Below are 16519 nucleotides of genomic sequence, written 5' to 3'. Positions count from 1 at the left end.
CAAGATATATGGATGGGTGACTCTCCCAGACCTGAGACTGCAAATCTCCTGTTAAATAGGAAAGAACTAATCAGGAGGCAGTGAATGTTAAGTATTTGCAAATAACATTTATCAGAAATAATCAGTCAGTCTAAAAAAAAAAAAATCAAGAGCTGGCACAATGTTCAGGGAAAACGGTCACTCCCATGTTCTCCTGGTGAAAGTGGGGGACTATGATATCATTTTTGGTATGATTTATTAATTTTTAAGGTGAAAAAAATCAAATAATTCCTAGAGGAACTCTATCCTTCATAAATAAGGATGACCATGACAGGAGAAAGCTAAGAATATTTCTGCATCATTCTTTGTAATGGCAGAAAACTTCAAGCATCCATCCACTAATTAGCCAATAACTGAACATACTTCAGCACGTCTGTCCTGTGGTCTATTACAGTTATACGTACTTCGATAAAGGTGGCATACTTTTCTAAGATATGAAAAACTGGGTTATAGGGAGTTGAATTTATCTCAGAATAATTAAAGTGCGTCCCATTCTCTAAAGCTCCTGGCTCCAGCCTATTAGGTGAATTTCTCAGGGATGTGGGGCTAACAGAGAAGCTGATCCCCTAAAGTTGCCATTGTTGGATGTGGGGGCTATTTCTTCGACTTTTGTCCTGCTTCACAAAGGCCATCCGATGCCAGCACCAGAAGATGGGGCTAGCCTCTGGGACGCCAGCACCAGAAGGTGGGACTAGCCTCTGGGATGCCAGCACCAGAAGGTGGGGCTAGCCTCTGGGATGCCAGCACCAGAAGGTGGGGCTAGCCTCTGGGATGGCGCTGATTAGCACCCACTCTAAGTCAAGGAGTAACACAATCTCTGGGAATATCCCATCCATCTCCATGGAGACAAACTCCTGCTCCAAATAGTAAAGTGCGCTATGATTGAAAGCAGTTCTTCACTCTGGGAACAAGATGATGATGGTTCATGGTTCTCAAAAATGGCTTTAAACACAAACAAAACCTAACCGGAATTAAGATAACTCAGCACCTGGTCTGGGCCCCCAAACTTGTAATCCTCAGATATCCAAGGACAGCTGTTGTGCACTATAAATAAACTGGTGATACCTTACCCCTTCATGCTAGTGCCTGGACAGCCATTCCTAGGGATATCAGAGCAGCCACATGCAGCCCAAACCAGAGTGCACTCAGATTAAATATCCGCTCTCTGCCCGGGACCTTGAACACTGGATAGAATTCTGTAGAGGTGTCCCAGACTCAGGACAGTGAGTCTGTGCATTCCTGGTTGTAAAGGAGGGCATTTTGGTGGCTGCCCAAATGGATGTATGTCCTGGCAACCTAAATGGAATGAGTAGTTAAAACCCAAACAGCAGGGAAGCAGGCTGCTAGCAATCCCTCCGGGAGAGCACTTTAAATGGGCCCATGACTTGATCATAGCTGCTCGCTCCTTTGCCTTCACTGTGAGCTTCTCCTCTTGAAGCTAGTGCAGTCATGGTAATCTCAGGGCAGCAGACCTACCCTGATTGACAAGAACAAATGAACCTAGCGGTCCTGAAAGGTCAGATGAAAAGGTCGGACAGAGTGGGTCCTGGGAACGGTGCCGGTGCCGCACAGGGATTCCTGTTCTCTTCTGCAGTGCGAGCGCATGGCTGGAGCGATCTGAGTCTGCTCATGAAGTTGGGGCTCTGCTCTAACTAGCAAATGCTATGTGGTTTTAGGACTGATGTGGAGGATCTCAACAGCCAGAATGAAGCCGAGCTCCGGCATCAGGTTGAGGAACGGCAGCAGGAGACAGAACAAGTTTATGAGCTCCTAGAGAACAAGATCCAGCTGCTGCAGGAGGTGAGGAGTGTCCACAGGTCCAGACCCGGGAAGTGGTCCCCCAAAGCCTCTCCAGGGCCACCCTGTCTTCTGGCCTCTCTGCTGTCCTTTACTTCTCTTTTCCACCAAATTCCCCCGTATCTTGGAGCTCCTGACTCGGTGGGTCTAGACTACAGATCAGCTCTCCTTCTTTTTTCAGGAATCCAGGCTAGCAAAGAATGAAGCCGCGCGGATGGCGGCTCTGGTGGAAGTGGAGAAGGGGTGTAACCTGGAGCTCTCAGAGAAGCTGAAGGATGCTGCCAAGGACAGGGAAGATGCACCGGGAGACCAGGTGAAGCCTGGCCAATACTCTGAAGCCCTGGCCCAGAGAGACAGGTAGGTTTCTTTGGTAGTCTTTTCTTGGGCTGCCTTTTTCCTCTTCCCCGGGAGAGCACACTGTAACCACGCTGCTCCCCTTTAAGTACTGATAGTGGGATTTTCACCCTTTCTAAGATGTTGTGTCCCTCTGGACCAGATTTCTTCTCAAGGTTGGCCCATCAATGGCATCCAGTAAGAAAGCTCACTGGTTTGTGGCAGGAGCCTAAATAGGAACAGGTAAATAATTAATGGTTGAATGATTACACAAAGAGACTCCTTCCATTTCTTTGGCCCAGGAGAATTGAAGAGCTGAGGCAGAGCTTGGCTGCCCAGGAGGGACTTGTGGAACAGCTGTCTCATGAGAAACAACAACTGCTACATCTGCTGGAGGAGCCAGCGAGCATGGAGGTGCAGGTGAGGCTCGGGCTGGGCGCCCTGGGCACCAGATCCCCAGTTCCTTGAGCACTTGTTACTACTGATTGGTAATACTACAAATCACTACACACTTCGCAGCTTATGACACGTGTCTTTATCATGCAAGGTTTTGTGTTGGAAATCCAGATGAGGCTCCTCTGGGTCTTACTTTAAGGTCTCATGGGCCTGAAATCCAGGTGTGGACTAGGTTTCTTATCTGGAGGCAGACCTTGAAAGGAGCTGTATCTAAGGCCCCATGCGTCACTGGCAGAACTGATTTCTGTGAAGTAGTAGAGTCATGGAATAAAGACTGTTGTTCCTCTATCCCCTTGCCTCTCTTTTCGGGGGCTTGCCTGACTATGATAGGCCCAGTTTGGTTAGTTTAAAGTCAACTGATTATGGGGCTGGAGTCAGCAGTTAAGAGTACACACTGCTCTTTAGAATTTGTTTCCTAGCACCCATGTCAGGCAATTTAAAATACCCGTAACTCCAGCTTTAGGGAAATCTAACTTTCCTGGCCTTGGTGGACAATTGTACCAACATGCTTGTACCCACACTCAGATTCATACAAACACATAATTAAAAATAAACAAATATTTTTAAAGCCAATAGGTTAGGACTCAATTATATCTGGAAATTCTGCTCACTTTGATGTAGACTGTAGCACAATTGTGCTGTGATATTCCATCATGCTTGTCATGCTGTATTATTGAGAAGCAAATCTTTCTCTATAACACTCCAAGGGGGTGGATAATACACAAAGGTATAGGTAGATACCAGAGAACTATAGGGAGAGTCTTAGAAATCTCCCAACAATGCTGAGTGATTTATAACTACAAACAATAATCTTTTAAAATAAGCTTTACTATAAAAGACCTTGCAAATAAATAAAAACATCATACATCAAAATTAAGCAGACCCAAAGTCTATACAACTTGGTGAAATTATGTATTGGCATTCACAATTGAAGCTGTGAAGTTTTATATTAAATTTTATACTTGCACAGTTAAATATCTTTTTATGCACTCAGTCACCACCAAAACCAAAAATGACATGACTTGGAACTAGAGAACAATTAGGTTTGCATCCTCTTTCATCATTTCTGTCCATTCCTTGTCATTGGTCCTTTGCATCCATCCCCTCACATTTAGCCTTTCTTGTTCTCTCTCCTTCTTGTTACACTGAACACACATGCTTATTTGTTGACATATATTATTGGTGACCAGATTCCACATATTTGAGAAAATACGTGGTTGATTTATTTCTGAGACCAAACTTAATATTGTACATTATTAGTCCATCTGTTTTTCTGCAATATTTTAAACTTCATTTTCCTTAGATCTGAGTAGTAGTCCACTATGTGTGGTGTGCGTGCGTGCGTGCGTGCGTGCGTGTGTGTGTGTGTGTGTGTGTGTGTGTGTGTGTAACAAATTTTATTATTCATTCCTCTATGGATTTTATTATCCATTCTAACTATGATGATTCCAATTCCTTGCTGTAGTGAATAAAGCATTAATAAACATGGGTGCAAATATCTCTGTAATGGGGCATGGAGTTCTCTGGATATATGTCCGGGAGTGAAATAGCAAGGTCATTTAGTAGTTCTATTTTTCATTTTTTGGGAAATATACAAATGATTCACCCCCACCAACAGTAAATAAGGGTTCCCTTCTCTCCACATCTTCTCCAACATTTGTTATCATGTGTGTTGATGACAGCCATCTGTCTGGAGTGAGGTAGTTTTAAATTGCACTTCTCTGATGACTTGGAACACTGAACACTTTAAAATAGTTATTGGCCATTTGTCTGTCTTTCCTCTGTCTTTCTTTTGAAACGTCTATTCAGTTCACTTGCCCATTTGTTGACTGGCAGTTTGATTTCCTTGGTTATTAATTTCTGGTGCTCTTTGTAAATTCTGGATACTAGCCCTTGTCTGAAGTAAAGCTCCTAAAGATTTTCTTCCATCCTGTGGGCTGTCTGTTAACTCTGCTGATTGTTTCCTTTGCTGGACGGAAACTTTATTTTCAATATAGTCCCATCTACAGATACATAGGGTTAGTGCCTGTGCTGTTTTAATATTTGTGGGTCTGGAGAGATGGCTGAGTTGTTAATATTTAATATTTGTGGGTCTGGAGAGATGGCTGAGTTGTTAAGAGCACTGACTGCTTTTTCGTAGGATCTGAGTTTAATTCCCAGTGCCCAAATGGTGATTTAACAACCCTCTGTAATTCCATTTCCAAGGGGGATCTAACACCCTCCATGGGCACTGCATTCATGTGGTGTACAGACATACATGCAAGCAAAACACCCAAACACATAAAATAAAAATAAATGAATCACCAAAAAAATTGGAAAAATTCTTGCCTAGCTCAGTGTGTTGAAGAGTATCCCTGTACTTTTCTATAAGTTTCAGTATTTCAGGTTTTAAATGAAGGTCTTTGATCCATTTTGAATTGATTTTGTACAAAGTGAAAGGTAAGTACCTAGTTTCCTTCTTCCGCAGGTGGAAAATCAGTTTTGCCGGCACCATTTGTTGAATAGGCTGTATTTTTTTCCAAAGTAGTTTTCCTCTCTTTTGTCAGAAATGATCATAGACTTGCCATTTTAGTTTCAGGCTCTATAGTCTATTCCATTAGTCTGTCTGTCTATTTCGATGCCAGGACCAGGCTGTCTTTGTCACTACAGCTCTGTGGTATAGTTTGAGGTTAGTGTTGTAATATCACCATCTTCGATTGTCCTTGCTCCTTAGGATTGCTTTGGCTATTTCTGGTCTTCTGTGGTTCTAGACAAACTTTACAATTATTTTTTTCTAAGCCTGTGAGATATGATATGGAAATTTCAATAGGTATTGCATCAATTCTATATATTACTTTTGGTAGTGTAGACATTTTCGTAATACTAATTCTTCCTATCCAGGAGCAAGAAACATTTTTCCAGTATCTAATATCTTCTGTGATTTCCTTTTTCAGTAACTTGAAACTTTTGTCTTAGAGGTCTTTCACTTCTTTAGCCATATTTATTTCTAAGTATCTACTTTCCAGAAGTAGTGTTTGGGATAATTTTCCTAATTACTTTCTCAGATTATTTGTATAAATAAAATCTCAGTACTGGATTTTCTTCTCCTTCTTTCTCTCTTTCTTTTTTTTTTTTAATATTGAGTTTGAATCTTGCAACTTTACTGTGTAAATATCTACTTTCCAAGTTTGGTGAGTAGAATAATTTTCCTAATTTCTTTCTCAGATCATTTATATAACTAAAGCTACTGCGTTTTCTTTTCTTTCTTCTTTTTTTTTTTTTTTTAATAATAGTGATTGTGCATCTTGCAACTTTACTGTGTTAATTATGTCCAAGAGTTTTCTAATAGACTCAAAAGGGTCTTCTAAGTAAAGAATGATGTTATCTGCAAATAGGGATAGTTTGACTACTTTCTTCTTTTATGTCTTTCTCTCGTCCAGACTCCGAGCATGTTTGCCATGCATTTTGTTTAGAAGCAAAACAGCACTTCAAAGGGATGGAAATTACACAAAGGTATAGATACCAGAGAATCATGGGGACAGTCTTAGAGTTTTCTGTAGTCAGACCCTTTTGTTGGGGCTGCCAGCTTGCCAATAATGACATGGTGACTTCTTATTAATTATGAAAGCTCAGCCAATAGCTTAGGCTTGTTTCTAACTAGTTCTTATAACTTAAATTAACCCATATTTTTATTAATTTATGTTCTACCATGTAGCTTTTACCTCTGTCCCATTTTGTGTGTCCAACTCATTGCACATCTGGCTAGTGACTCTCCACATCTCTGCCCTTTTTCCCAGCATCCTCCCTGCCCCCCAAATCCTGCCTAGCTATTGGCTATTTAACTTTTTTTTTTTTTTTTTTTTGGTTCTTCAAGACAGGGTTTCTCTGTAGCTTTGGAGCCTGTCCTGGAACTCTCTTTGTAGACCAGGCTGGCCTCGAACTCACAGAGATCCACCTGCCTCTGCCTCCCAAGTGCTGGGATTCAGGTGTGTGCCACCACCTCCCGGCCTTGGCTTTTCATTAAACCAGTTTGAGTGACCAACCTTCACAGTGTACAAAAAGATTATTCCACAACATTTCCCCCATTTTGTCTAAAAAAAAAAAAAGGAAAGGATTTAACTCTAACATAATAAAACTCTATACAATAAGAACAATTATCAGGTAAGAATTACATTTATAATGTTCAGTCCATTAATATTTGGCAAATTTAGAGAAAATATTCCATTATCTATCCTCTTTTGGTGAGTCCAAAGTTCTTTGATGTCCATCATCTTCTCTGAAATAGATTGGTGCTGCCAGGAGCAAACGTGTCTCATTGACATTAAAAAGTCTTATGTTATTAAAGCATTTTAAATTCCATTATTTTGTAAGTCTTTGAAGTATATATCTCTGATGACCTTGAAAACATACCTAACATGACTATAAGTTTGATTGTTATAGGTGACTGTTAACCTGTATTTGTTATCCTAAATAACTTTCAAAGACTAAAACTTTATATGACCTTTTAAAATGAGCTGCATAGGTGCAAAACCTTAAACAAGAATAGAAACATATATACAGTATAACAAAAATAACCTTAAATTTGTATCGGCATACAAAAATCCATAACATTGTGTGGTATTTATGACTGAAGATGGCGCCAAAAGTGAAGACGGAAAGTGCTGAAAGGCGTCCACAGCCACAAAAAGAAGACGATCCGCACATCACCCACCTTCTGGCAGCCTAAGACCCTGCAGTTCCAGAGGCAGCCCAAATATCCTCAAAAGAGCATGCCCAGGAGAAACAAGCTTGACCACTATGCCATCATCAAATTCCCCCTGACCATTGAATCAGCCATGAAGAAGATAAAAGACAACAACACACTTGTGTTCATTGTGGATATCAAGGCCAATAAGCACTTGGATCAAACAGGCTGGGAAGAAACTTTATGACGTTGCTGTGGCCAAAGTCAACACCTCATAAGGCCTGATAGAGAGAAGGTGTATGTTCGGTTGACAATGATGCTCTGGATGTTGCCAACAAAATTGGGATCATCTAAACTGAATCCAGCTGGCTAATTCTGAATATACGTTTTCACCATAAAAAATATTTACAACTAGTATTTGCTTTTTAGTTTAAAAGTAGATTTAATAATCTATCCTTTTTTAAAAAATCTTTTTGTAGTTTTTTTTTTAAAAATATTTATTTATTTATTATTATGTATACAGTGTTCTGTCTGCACATATCCCAGAAGAGGGTGCCAGATCTCATTATAGATGGTTGTGAGCCACCATGTGGTTGCTGGGAACTGAACTCAGGACCTTTGGAAGAGCAAGCAGTGCTCTTAACCTCTGAGCCATCTCTCCAGTCCAATAACCTATCCTTTTATCCTATCATTTCTATACTGTATCCCCCCTTTTCCCTTCAGAAAAGGATCCTTGAATCTAGCTCCTTTGTTTAGATCATTTTCCTGACCATGGCAAATAACAACCTGTAACTAACACTCCTAAATGATGACAAACATCTACAACTCATCAAATGACCAAAATCCACCCAGCCCACCTCTTGGGAATGTGGGTGTCAGATTTCTAGACGTTTCCGGTTGTCTTGTGGCACTGGCATCTTTAGGAGACCCTGGGAAAACTGGGATAATGGTCAAGTCCTGGGAGAGTTAGCTGGATTATTTGTTGCCTAGTCTCTGTGCAATGGGAAAGTGCAAGGCTTATCTGAAGTCCTGGCTGGAGTATTTTGTGAGGCTGGACCATCTCAGCCAGCAGCCTTGAAGCTGTTCTGGATGAAGAACTCTGAGGAAAATGCAACAGAGACACTCTGAGAGGCTGGATCACCTGGGTCACCTGTTTTCATTGGTGTCTGGTCCTCTTGATTTGTCTTGTAGGTTTTTTTAGGTTTTGTTTTCTTTATGTATGTAGCCGAGATTTTCAGTGTTCTTCCCCAATCAAATCTGGTCCTCTTTAAATTTGAACAAATCCATAGCCTTTTTTTCCCCTGTGGAAACAAAAGTATAGCCTCTTCCCCAAAGGAACATATTTTTTTTTTTTTTTGCTTTCATTTTGAAGTTTAAGGCATTTAAAAAAATATATAGGTTGCTTTAATTTAGTAGTTTTTATAATCCAATGTCACATAATAGTTATTATTTGCTCATCAGCAATCAAAAAATTCAAAGACAACACAATAACATGCAGGATCCAGACTCCCTGTGTATTTTCCAACTTTATGTGGCTTTTTTCCTTTATATTACTTTTTCTTTAAAGACTTTATTATTTTTAAACTATTTTTATGACTGTTTATACCCTTTTCCTTTTTTTAAGTACATTTTTAAACACAGTGTAACCTGTTTAGGGTTTTTTTGGTTTGGTTTTTTATCTGAATGTATTTTACTGTGTATCTGTAACCTTTTCTGTCTGCATGAGTAAAAATTAAACCATTGTGCAGCTTAGCTCATGGTGTGCTGGTGACTGGCCCCACCCACCTCGGTTCCCTGAGAGTCTAGCCTCATGGTGGAGGTACCAGCAGGTGCCACATTTATTGCCCCAGCTCTGGAAAGTTTCTGGGTCCACACTACTGTAGCATATCTACCTCATCTCATGCCACTGAGTAGCATACTACCAGCTGCTCAAAAACCCCACATAAGTGCTCAGTAGCAGGGCCTATTAAAAGACCCATGCCTCTGTTTGCCACTGGCACCAAGCCTACCTGAGAGACTGCCTGGAAGCTGCATTTGACTCTGTGTTCCAAACTTTTTTTTTTTAAACTTTCTTAGGCTTTATGTGGTTGTACATGGCCCAGGTTGAGTGCCATTTGTAGGCAGATTTTTTTTTTTTTTAATGTCACTCCTGCCAGCTTCCAAATCATAACACAGAGACTTATTATTAATTATAAATATTCTGCTGTTAGCTTAGGCTTATTTCTAACTAGTTCCTGTAACTTAAATTAACCCATAATTTTATTAATTTATGTCCTACTATATGGCTTTTACCTCTTGGTGGGGGGCAAATTACTCAGGATCAGAGAATTTGAGCTTGCTTTACCCGGCAGGACTGCATAATGGGATGATTTGACCACAGCGTATTTACCAGGTGTTTGGAAGGGTCTACACTTAGCTGGTATATTTTGATCTTGCAAGGGGAAGGTCTTTTGCCTCTTCCCTTGGCATATTATAAAAAGCTCTTTTGAATAAACAAAGGGGCTGTTGGGTATTGACCCAGGCCTCCTGAAACTATCCTGTGTCTCTGTCTTTCTCCTCATTGTCTATCTTTCTATTTGATAATTTCTTGTTCCTCTCTCCTCTACCCAAGAACCCTTCGATAGGTGGGAGCTGGTTGGAGCTGGTCTCCCAGCAGACTCCCACAACCTCTATCCCATTTTGTGTGTCCAACTCATTCCATGTCTGGCTGGCACTCACCACATCTCTGCCCTTCTTCTTCTCAGTGTCCTCTCTGCCTCCTAAATCTTGCCTAGCTATTAGCTTTTCAGCTTTTTATTAAATTAATCTGAGTGAGCAATCTTCACAGTGCACAAAAAAATTATTCCACAACAGTTCTCCCAGCAATGCTGAATAGTTTCTAGCTCCCTATAACATAGGATGTGGTTTGGATGTTAGAGAGCATGCCTCTATTGTGGATAAAATGATTGTAGTATCAACTACATTGTTTGTGAAAGTAACCACAGCCCAGGTGCCCTTCCTCCACTTGACTTTCAATTTACTAAAGCCATACTTTCTAAGTGAGCCCTAGAACGTATCTATGCATAAGCAATACAAACAATCTCTAGAAATTTTCAGATTTCTACATTGTTTTTAGACCAATAAAAACAAAATATGCATTTTGCTAGAGGCTGCAAGCTAGTGCATGTGGAGCACAGCACTCTCATCACTTTCTTCCTCCCCATAGTCCAGACCTGGTGTGACTAGACCCTCAGCTCTCAAGCCCAGACTTGTCCCTTATCTAGTTCTGAGCAGCACCTGGCTGAGGTGAGTGATACAGAGGACATCTTGGAGGGCACAGAGTCTCTCAGTCATAATCTCCATTGGAAACTCCTGATAAGTAAAAGCAAAGAGCAGGTCAGAATCTTGTAGTTCATTAAGGGTTTCCAAATACTCTGAATCCCATTCTCAATAAAGATCAAAACCCAAGTCTAGGTCATGGAGGCATTCTCACAGATGCTATACTCAATCAAGGTACCATTTGCCTAGAACATGATCTGAAGTGGGTCCTAAACACCAGAATAGCCAAGGCAAAGGAGCCTGAGTCACTCTTCATCTAATTACAGAAGACATCTGGCAGCAGGGCAAATCCAGATCCCAACCATTGCCTGGGGGTAGTTGGCCAAGACATTGTGTTGTGTCTGCATCATCAGGAAGTATGTGTCAATATGGATGGCTGAGCAGTGTCAGTGTGGTTTATGATCCTTGGACTGGGCTATCATGTGGTTTTGCTTTTGTGTACTTTGAGGAGATAGATGACTCTAAAGAGGCTATGGAAAGAGCATATGGAATAGGGATGCAGAGTAGAAGAATTCATGTAGATTATTCTATCACCAAGAGAGCACAGATCTACCCCAGGCATTTACACAGGCAGACCAATGCATAGCTGTGGTAGAGGGAGTGGCAGGGGTAGACATTAGGATCCTCACTGTGATAGAGGATACAATGAGGGAATTCCAGATATGAATATTATGATTACCAGTGCAGGTCACCTTCTCCCGATTATGCTTTGCTATATATAGTCTTCTAGATGTTAATTGAGTAGATCAACAGCATGAGTTTAAAGGAGCCCCGTGTTATGCTTGGTAATTCTTCATTGCTTTTACAGAGGATTAACTCCTAACCATGAGGAAAGAAATGATCTTTTGAAAGCTTTTGTGACAGGTACTGTAGTAGACATATTGAATATCTGCGGTCATGACAATCCACTTTTTAACCTTCCCTCGAAGAAGATGAATAACACTTTAAGTAGGTCAGCCATGTCAGGTTTGTCTGGGGTGGCATGAAACAGTCAATGGTGAGTGTAGAAAGTCTGGAGCTATTGGAGAAGATATGGGACATTTCTTTTGAAAAATGCAGCTCTGAAACTCTAAAATTTAAGTCATTTTTTAGAGATTAAAAACTTGTAGATTCCTATAAAACATGTTGTATTTGAAGTTGCATGTTAAACCTTACAAACTTAAAGTATGGTTTTTATGTTAAACTTACAGAAACCTAAGAATTCCCCTAGTCACTCTATTACCTAGAACTATTATATAATTTGCTGTTAGAAATTTTGGTATTAGAACATGGGTTAAGTGTAGAGTGCCATTGCATAGTACATAATCCTAAAATACATTTGGGGAAGAGTAATTTCAAATAAATATAAACTTGAAAATGAGGGGAAGCAAAGGAACCCCTCAAATGTATGGTTGAATGTATTATTTCACATAAACAGATTCTGGGGTCTTGATAAAAGAGTGGTGAGTAGGCCAGGCAGTGGTGGCGCATGCCTTTAATACCAGCACTTGGAAGGCAGAGACAAGTGGATCTCTGTAAGTTCAAGGCCAGCCTGGTCTATAGAGTGAGTTCCGGGATAACTAGGGCTATTACATAGAGAAGCCCAGTCTCAAAAAAACAAAAAGAAAAACAGAGTGGTGACTAAGAATCAATTTAAAAGTATTTCCCAGCCTTATCTATCCATAGCATATATACTAGAGGGTAAGATCTGTAAGCAACAGAAGTAAGTAGCTGGAATTTTTCAACAGGTGCTTAAGTCACAATGACTCTGAGAAGTATTTTACGTATACTTTGATTAGGGGAGAAAAAAACCTTTCGACTACAAAAAAGATCTGGATTTCTGATTTGACTGTTTATGAGCTGTGAGACATAGATATGTCACCTTTCCTTTCCTGTCAATATAAAAGTAGAAGATTAGCTCCAAAGAAGTCTCTAACATCTGTCAGGCTAACATTCTACAGCAATGACTCCAGCAGCTTCAGGAAAATTATATGTATTCTTGAGTAAGCATTTTGAAAGACATAACACTATTGGGTAAATTCTGAAATAAAATCACCAATGTAGCTTGTTTTGTATTTCCTGATACACAAATGCTGCTATACTTAGTACATATATATTTGCATCCTCTTTGGTGGCACTGAAGAGGATATATGTAGTTTGTAATACTAGTGATAAGGACTGGTTGGGTATCAGTTTTCACATCAGATTTAAAAAGCAAAAAGATTATTATTTCAAAAAGACAAAATCACTTGTATTCTCCTCTAAAGGAATGCTCAGAACAAGGCTAAGTACAGCAGCCTAAAACAAAATGGCATCAGTATTTGCAGGTAAAGTACATTAAATTTCATTATGTGTGCTATCTTGATATGCTTTTGAAATACTATCTAGTATCTATAAGGTTTATTATTATCACCCAACACATACACTTAGAAACACAATCATATCATGCTGTTAATTCTATCATACACCATTTTCCTACCTTTTCATAGAACATTCATTTTGAGAGCAAACAAGTATACATGTGTATACAGATCAGTCAATCAGGGCTGCTTTGGTTGGATGCTACCTTAGTACCCATTCACCACCTGAAAGCTGAGCTGTACAGTGAGGAGGGCACCATGAAACTCATGAGCCCTGGGGCCTGTGAAAGGAAGTCCTCCTAGGTGTTGGGGACAAGAAGCCACCCCATAGTTCATTTCCTTCTCTCCCTTTAATGACTCAAAGCTATGGGAAAAACCATCAGGACTGGCAGTAAATGTGGACTAGTTTTGTATTATCAGCTCTAAAATGACCCAAAGTGACTCAGAGCCTTTTAGTAAATGTCTACTCCAGTGTGTGTTCATATTGTGAATGAAAGGGTGGGTTCAGTCCATGCTTCTAGACAGAGTGAAATATTAGAGTGATTTCTGTAAGATCTCAAATACTCTTGACAATCTTTAAGTGCTTCATATTAACTTCTAGAAAGTGTTATGGTTTAATGTGAAATATCCTTTACAGGCTCATGTGTTTGAATGTTTGGTTTCCAATAGGTGGTATGTTTTAGGTTATATAGACTTTAAGTGTGTCACTGGGGTACATGCCTTGGGGATTATAGCTTTACTCCATTTCTATTTTTCTCTGCTTCCTGGTCCTCTTAGAGTTAAGGGGGAGCCACTGCCAAGCCTTTCCTGCCATTATGGATTGTACATATGCCCAAACTCTGAGCAAAAACAAACCTCTCTTATGATGCTTCTTTTCAGGTATTTTATCAGTGATGAGAAAAGTGACAAACACAGAAGGGTCAGTCAAGTCCAAGTTCAGTGGAAGAATTTCGCTCTTTCTATGCTGATTGGGTTGTGAAGCCTCCTGGCTTGTAAATAGGGAAGCAGAATGACAAGAATTAGCTTGGATATTGAAATTTGAATCTTAGTGGCACCATTCTCTAAATGAATAACATTGGACAAACATAGTTTCCTCTTCTGTAAAAATACCCAGTATTCAGTCACTTATGAAGGTTAGAAATAATAAATGTGAAGTATCTTGTATACTGTCCAAAACATCCTAACAACTACTATAATTATCCATAGTAACAACTTTAAAGTGACTAAGCAGATATATAAACATATTGTCAATGAGTCTTCTGTTACAAACTTCTCTCAAATTGTAACCACCTTCATTTACGAAACAACAAAAAATGTAAAATTCATAAATATATCAGTCCTCAGTGACATTAATGGTCACAATTCTCTCATTGTATCTGTCAACCTAGATGATGACTGAACTCTAGAGTAGCCAGTTTGCATTCTTGCTCCCCAGAACACACACCAGTGTGAATAGTTCAGCAAAAACTAGTCACAGTGATTCTTCTGTTTATTCACTAAACAAACAAAACAAAAAACAAAAAAAAATTGAGACATTTTCTTCTACATCTTGGGTACATTTAGACATAAATGCATAAATGGTTCCAATTATTATAATATGAAATGAGATAGTTGGTTGGATTTCTTAATCATATGAACCCAAGGTATTTTAAAATAATCATCAGGGCTGGAGAAATGGCTCAGCAGTTAGAACACTGACTACTCTTCCAGAAGACTCAAGTTCAATTCCCAGCAACCATATGGTGGCTCACAACTGTTTGTATCTCCAGTTCTAGGGGACCAAAACAATTAATACACATAAAATAAAAATAAATAAATTATGAAATATTCATCAAAGAACATCCAATGGTTTTTCCTGAATAATAAAATCAACACATATTGTAGAATTCCGTTAGCAAGTACTACTTAGAATACTTTCTTTTTTTTTAAAGATTTATTTATGTATTATGTATTCAGAAGAGGGCACCAGATCTCATTATAGATGGTCATGAGCCACCATGTTGTTGCTGGGAATTGAACTCAGGACCTCTGGAAGAGCAGAAGTGCTCTTAACCTCTGAGCCATCTCTCCAGCCCCCTTAGAATACTTTCTATAGTAACTTGATTTAATTATACCCTGAAAATAACTGTGAGGTAGATATTATATGTGTGTTTTTGTTTGTGTGTCTATCTATCTATCTATCTATCTATCTATCTATCTATGCAGAAGTTAACTGGGAATACAACAATGCTTATTTTCATATACAAATTTTTAATGAGATTATATGAAAAGAGTTAAGAGAGACCTTGTATTGTGTGAACATCTCTGTGAATAATAAAGCTTCAGATGCAGCTTTGACCCAGGTTGCTATGTTGGCAATTCAAAAGCAGCGAGTGATTATGCCTGAAAGTGATGAGAAAGTGGCAAGTTTGCCAAATAAAAACACAACCTTCCTTTGATTCACTTAGTAATTCAGTTCATGGGAAACGGAATTTATAGTAGCATTCTGTTTACATTTACAACAGGATCTAGGTTTGGCTTCAGGTGATTACACACAGCTTGAAACATTTGAGTCATTTGGAAATTGAGTCAGTGGTTTGTCCTGCCCATTTCAAGTCTCATGCATCCCTTGCCTCTTCCTCCTCATAACAACTGAAACAAGGCCCCCTCCCCGCTTCATGGATTTCTAAAATGCACTCTAGGTTGTCCTAGGGTCAAGGCAAGCCTAGCTTCAGAAGCTGATTGTCCTATCAGATATTAGCATGTAATAGTATAATAAATGGGAATAGAAATATGTACATAGTTCTAAAGGGACCCCAAGTGACAGGGATCAATTAACTCTATCTTTGGAAGCTGAAGAGGGGACCACCTGGAAACCACTTTGGGCTGTGAAGGCCTAATACACTGGGCAGAAAAAAGGGCATGGCCATTGTTACAGGTGGAAACTGAGCTGTCTCCAGCAGGCTCCTGTGTCTGAACTCTTAGCTTCCTGCTGAGACCTGCACAGCTTTGGACTTGCCCTGACTGGGGCAGGGCAAAGAAGAAATGGCCGACACAAATAACATAAAGCTGGGATGAAGCTGGCCATGCTCTTGATGGAGCAGCAGCAGCAGCAGCCTGGAAATTTGGTGCATTTATTGTATACAGCTTGAATAAGGAAGTGGGTTAGCTAATCTTAGTAGCTTCTCTGTAGGAGAACAGTCTCAGGCTGCAGTCATTCAGGGTGAGTAAGCTGTGGTTGATAGTTTCAGTACCTACTGGATTTAGCTAAAAGTTAACCTTTCATCAACATCCTTCCTTAGACCAGGGAAGGTCTTGCCATTCTCCTGAGCCTGGCCTAGGGGAAGGCCTTCTGTTCCCATGAGCCTGAGGCACTGGTATCCTTGACATGTCTGTGCTCCTATCAACAGAACATATTCACCCAGCACTTCACCTGTCCCACACAGTCTACCACTGGTGGAACTGTTTTAGAAGGTTCTAGATGTAAGACCTGGCTGGTAGAAGTAGGTCACTATGGGACCAGGCCTTCAGCTATAGTTCAGCCTATCCTTGGGCCAAATTCTCCCTGCTTCCTATACCACTGAGATGTAGACGA

At 39.9% G+C, this 16519-nt stretch overlaps 1 protein-coding gene and 2 pseudogenes across 6 annotated transcripts in view; all 3 read left to right on the top strand.

The window, feature by feature from the left end:
• The window catches only part of LOC118586386 (myomegalin-like), a 197489-nt gene that overhangs the window by 104800 nt on the left and 76170 nt on the right, over positions 1 to 16519 (top strand). For all 6 annotated transcript variants that reach the window (XM_036191569.1, XM_036191574.1, XM_036191565.1 and 3 more), the window contains 3 exons: positions 1716 to 1839; positions 2018 to 2193; positions 2472 to 2589. In XM_036191569.1, the coding sequence (XP_036047462.1) occupies positions 1716 to 1839; positions 2018 to 2193; positions 2472 to 2589 (418 nt within the window). The remainder of the gene's footprint in view (positions 1 to 1715; positions 1840 to 2017; positions 2194 to 2471; positions 2590 to 16519) is intronic.
• On the top strand, positions 6101 to 7697 carry LOC118585504 (annotated as a pseudogene).
• LOC118585503 lies at positions 9099 to 11336 on the top strand (annotated as a pseudogene).

Source organism: Onychomys torridus, chromosome 6 (genome assembly GCF_903995425.1).
Source record: "Onychomys torridus chromosome 6, mOncTor1.1, whole genome shotgun sequence".
Lineage (NCBI taxonomy): Eukaryota > Metazoa > Chordata > Mammalia > Rodentia > Cricetidae > Onychomys > Onychomys torridus.
The sequence above is the reverse complement of the archived record's forward strand: the minus strand, read 5'-3'. Positions and strand labels throughout refer to the sequence as shown.